General features: G+C 36.8%; 2 protein-coding genes across 2 annotated transcripts; both read left to right on the top strand.

Moving 5' to 3' along the window:
• Positions 1–296: 296 nt before the first annotated feature.
• On the top strand, positions 297–3,358 carry L1TD1 (LINE1 type transposase domain containing 1; the record flags this gene model as incomplete). The annotated part of the gene is made up of 2 exons (XM_057732609.1): positions 297–647; positions 3,287–3,358. Coding segments are annotated over 2 exons (423 nt in total), but the record flags the coding sequence as incomplete, so codon positions are not given.
• A 248-nt stretch (positions 3,359–3,606) lies between these two features.
• On the top strand, positions 3,607–5,190 carry LOC130851754 (zinc finger protein 82 homolog). The gene is given in 1 exon segment (XM_057732467.1): positions 3,607–5,190. A coding segment is annotated over 1 exon segment (1,569 nt). The 5' UTR covers positions 3,607–3,621.
• The last annotated feature ends 277 nt before the right edge of the window (positions 5,191–5,467 follow it).

The following is a 5,467-nucleotide window of genomic DNA, read 5'->3' as shown; positions in this document are numbered from 1 at the left end:
AAAATACTCTAGATGGTATAAACAGCAGAATAACTGAGGCAGAAGAATGAATAAGTGAGTTGGAAGATAGAATGGGGGAAATAACTGCCACAGAGCAGGAAAAAGAAAAAAGAATAAAAAGAATGGACAACCATCTCAGAGACTGTGGTGACAACATTAAGCACACCAACATTTGAATCATAGGAATCCCAGTAGAAGAAGAAGAAAAGAAAGGGTCTGAGAAAATATTTGAAGAGGTTATAGTGGAAAACTTCCCCAACATGGAAAAGGAAATAATTAATCAAGTCCGAGAAGCACAGAGAGTCCCATACAGAATAAACCCAAGGAGAAATACACCGAGGCACACATTAATCAAACTAATGAAAATTAAACACAAAGAAAAAATATTAAAAGCAGCAAGAGAAAAGCAACAAATAACATATAAGGGAAAACCCATAAGGATAACAGCTGATCTTTCTGCAAAAACTCTGCAGGCCAGAAGGGAGTGGCAATATATACTGGAAGTCCTGAAAGAGAAAAACCTAGAGCCAAGAATACTCTACCCAGCAAGAATCTCACTCAGATTTGAGGGAGAAATCAAAAACTTTACAGACAAGCAAAGGTTAAGAGAATTCAGCACCACCAAACCAGCCTTACTACAAGTGCTAAAGGAACTTCTCTAAGTAGGAAACACAAGAGAAGGAAAAGACCTACAAAAACAAACCCAAAACAATTAAGAAAATGGTAATAGGAACACACATGTCAATAATCACCTTAAATGTAAATGGGTTAAATGCTTCAACCAAAAGACACAGACTGGTTGAACAGATACAAAAACAAGACCCTTACATATGCTGTCTACAAGAAATCCACTTCAGACCAAGGGACACATATAGACTGAAAGTAAGGGGATGGAAAAAGATATTCCATGCAAATGGAAGTCAAAAGAAAGCTGGAGTAGCAATACTCATATCAGACAAATTAGACTTGAAAGTAAAGATTATTACAAGAGACAAGGAAGGACACTACATAATGATCAAGGGATCAATCAAAGAAGAAGATACAACAATTGTAAATATCTATGCATGCAACATAGGAGCACCTCAATACATAAGGCAAATGCTAACAGCCATAAAAGGGGACATCGACAGTAACACAATAATAGTAGGAGACTTAAAACCCCACTTACATCAATGGACAGGTCATCCAAACAGAAAATAAATAAGGACACACAAGCTTTAAATGGCACATTAGACCATCTCAACTTAATTGATATTTATAGGACATTCCATCCAAAAACTACAGGATACACTTTCTTCTCAAGTGCACATGGAACATTTTCCAGGATAGATCATATCTTGGATCACAAATCAAGCCTCAGTAAATTCAAGAAAATTGAAATCGTATCATGTATTTTCTCTGACCACAATGCCATGAGACTAGATATCAATTACCTGAAAAAAACTGTAAATATACAAACACATGGAAGCTAAACAATATGTTATTAAACAACCAAGAAATCACTGACAAAATCAAAAAGGAAATAAGAAAATACCTAGAAACAAATGACAATGAAAACACAACAACCCAAAACCTATGGGATGCAGCAAAAGCAGTTCTAAGAGGGAAGTTTATAGCAATACAGTCCTACCTCAAGAAATAAGAAAAATCTCAAATAAACAACCTAACATTACACCTAAAACAATTAGAGGAAGAAGAACAAAGAAACCCCAAAGTGAGCAGAAAGAAAGAAATCATAAAGGTCAGATCAGAAATAAATGAAAAAGAAAGAAAGGAAACAATAGCATAGATCAATAAAACTAAAAGTTGGTTCTTTGAGAAGATAAACAAAACTGATAAACCATTAGCCAGATTTATCAGGAGAAGGGAGAAGATGCAAATCAACAGAATTAGAAATGAAAAAGAAGTAACAACTGACACCACAGAAATAGAAAAGATCATGAGAGACTACTACAAGCAACTATATGCCAACAAATTGGATAACCTGGAAGAAATGGATACATTCTTAGAAAAGTATAATCCTCCAAGACTGAACCAGGAAGAAACAGAACATATGAATAGACCAATCACAAGTATGGAAATTGAGACTGATTAAAAATCTCCCAGCAAACAAAAGCCCAGGACCATGTGGCTTCACAGGCGAATTCTATCAAACATTTAGAGAAGAGCTAACACCTATCCTTCTCAAACTCTTCCAAAATATAGCAGAAGGAGGAATGCTCCCAAACTCATTCTACGAGGCCACCATCACCTGGATACCAAAACCAGGCAAAGATCTCACAAAAAAAGAAAACTGCAGGCCAATAACACTGATGAATATAGATGCAAAAATCCTCAACAAAATACTAGCTAACAGAATCCAACAGCACATTACAAAGATCATACACCGTGATCAACTGGGGTTTATCCCTGGAATGCAAAGATTCTTCTACATACACAGATCAATCAATGTGATACATCATATTAACAAATTGAAGGATAAAAACCATATGATCATCTCAATAGATGCAGAAAAAGCTTTTGACAAAATTCAACACCCATTTAGGATGAAAACTCTCCAGAAGATGGGCATAGAGGGAACTTACCTCAACATAATAAAGGCTATATATGACAAACCCACAGAAAACATCATTCTCAGTGGTGAAAAACTGAAAGCATTCCCTCTAAAATCAGGAAAAAGACAAGGATGTCCACTCTCGCCACTACTATTCAACATAGTTTTGGAAGTCCTTGCCCCAGCAATCAGAGAAGAAAAAGAAATAAAAGGAATCCAAATTGGAAAAGAAGTAGTAAAACTGTCATTGTATGCAGATGACATGATATTATACATAGAAACTCCTAAAGATGCCACCAGAAAACTACTTGAGCTAATCAATGAATTTGGTAAAGTTGCAGGATACAAAATTGACACAGAAATCTCTTGCATTTCTATTCACTAACAATGAAAGATCAGAAAGAGAAATTAAGGAAACTCTCCCATTCAGCATTGCAACAAAAAAAATAAAACACCTTGGAATAAACCTAACCAAGGAGGTAAAAAGACCTGTACTCAGAAAACTATAAGAAACTAATGAAAGAAATCAAAGACGACACAAACAGATGGAGGGACATACCATGTTCTTGGATTGGAAGAATCAACATTGTGAAAATGACTGTATCACCCAAAGCAATTTACAGATTCAACACAATTCCTATCAAATTACCAATGGCATTTTTCACAGAACTAGAACAAGAAATCTTACAATTTGTATGGAAACACAAAAGACCCTGAATAACCAAAGCAATCTTGACAAGGAAAGACAGAGTTGGTAGAATCAGGCTTCCTGACTTCAGGCTATCCTACAAGGCTACAGTGACCAAGACAGTATGGTACTGGCACAAAAACAGAAAGGTAGATCAATGGAATGGAATAAAGAATCCAGAGGTAAACCCACACACATATGGGCACCTTATCTTTGACAAAAGAAGCAAGAATACACAATGGAAAAAAGACTGCCTCTTCAATAAGTGGTGCTGGGGAAAATGGACAGCAACATGTAAAAGAATGACATTAGGAGCTGTCGCGCCGTCTCTTCCACCGGGCATCACCATGAGACGGGTTTGACGCTCCAGGGATCAGTGATGTTCAGTGATGTGTCCATAGACTTCTCTCAGGAGGAGTGGGAATACCTGGACTTGGAACAGAGGGATTTGTATAAAGATTTAATGTTGGAGAACTACAGCAACTTGGTCTCATTGGGATGTTTTGTTTCTAAACCAGATGTGATTTCCTTCTTGGAGCAAGGAAAAGGGCCCTGGAAAGTAGTGAGGAAAGGAAGAAGACGATATCTAGATTTGGAGACCAACTATGAGACCAAGAAGTTATCTTCAGAAAATGACATTCATGAAATAAACTTATCCCAGTGGAAAATAATGGAAATTATTAAAAAACATGGCCTTAAGAGCCTCATTTTAAAAAATGATTGGGAGTCTAAAAGAAAATTTGAAGGGCAAGAGGAATATTTCAATCAAGTGAAAATTACATCTCAAAAAGTGTCCTTTTACCAAAAGCGCTCATCTCCTTCTTCACATCAGAGAATTCATTTTGTTGAGAAACCCTATGAATGTAAGGAATGTGGGAAGGCCTTTAGAGTATGCCAACAACTTACTTTTCATCACAGGATTCATACTGGTGAGAAACCTTGTGAATGTAAGGAGTGTGGGATGGCCTTTAGACAGACTGCACATCTTACTCGACATCAGAGACTTCATTCTGGTGAAAAACTCTATGAATGTAAGGAATGCGGAGACTCTTTCATTTGTGGCCCAGACCTTAGAGTACATCAGAAAATTCATATTGGTGAGAAACCCTATGAATGTATAGAATGTGGGAAAGCCTTCAGAGTTCGTGGTCAACTTACTCTCCATCAGAGGATTCATACTGGTGAAAAACCCTATGTATGAACAGAATGTGGGAAGGCCTTTAGACAGTATGCACACCTTACTCGACATCAGAAGCTTAATATTGCTGACAAACTCTATGAATGTAAAGAATGTGGGAAGGCCTTTTTGTGTAGCTCTGGCCTTAGAGTGCATCACGAACTTCATACTGGTGAGAAACCCTATGAATGTAAAGAATGTGGGAAGGTCTTTAGAGTATGACAGAAACTGACACTCCACCAGAGAATTCATACTGGTGAGAAGCCCTACGAATGTAAGGAGTGTGGGAAGACTTTTAGTCATGGATATCATCTTATTCTTCATCACAGAATTCACACTGGTGAGAAACCTTATGAATGTAAGGAATGCTGGAAGGCCTTTAGTCATTACTCACAACTTATTTCACACCAGAGTATTCATATTGGTGTTAAACCCTATGACTGTAAGGAATGTGGGAAGGCCTTTAGACTCCTCTCACAACTTACACAACATCAGAGTATTCATATTGGTGAGAAACCCTATAAATGTAAGGAATGCGGGAAGGCCTTTAGATTGCGCCAAAAACTTACTCTACATCAGAGCATTCATACTGGTGAAAAACCCTTTGAATGTAAGGAATGTAGGAAAGCCTTTAGACTTAATTCAACTCTTATTCAACATCTGAGAATTCATTCTGGTGAGAAACCCTATGAATGTAAGGAATGTAAGAAGGCCTTTAGACAACATTCACACCTTACCCATCATCTGAAAATTCATAACATAAAAATATAAGAAAGACTTTTTAGTCTATGAATGTAGTAATTTGTCCCTTTTGCTTCCTCCATGCACCTGATTTGGCATAACTGGGTTTATATCAGTAAAAGAATGTGTTAATATATTCCACCATCACTCAGGCCTGAGAATCTATACATTCATTCTAGAAACTAATCCTATTAATATAACATATGTGGGAAAGACAGTTATCATCATCTCTAGCCCATCACTTTCGTACTTGTGTTATATTGAACAAGATGTTTAACCACTTGATGCTATAATTTCTTCATTTATA

Source organism: Hippopotamus amphibius, chromosome 4, assembly GCF_030028045.1.
Source record: "Hippopotamus amphibius kiboko isolate mHipAmp2 chromosome 4, mHipAmp2.hap2, whole genome shotgun sequence".
NCBI lineage: Eukaryota > Metazoa > Chordata > Mammalia > Artiodactyla > Hippopotamidae > Hippopotamus > Hippopotamus amphibius.
This window is presented reverse-complemented; position numbering and strand designations above follow the sequence as displayed.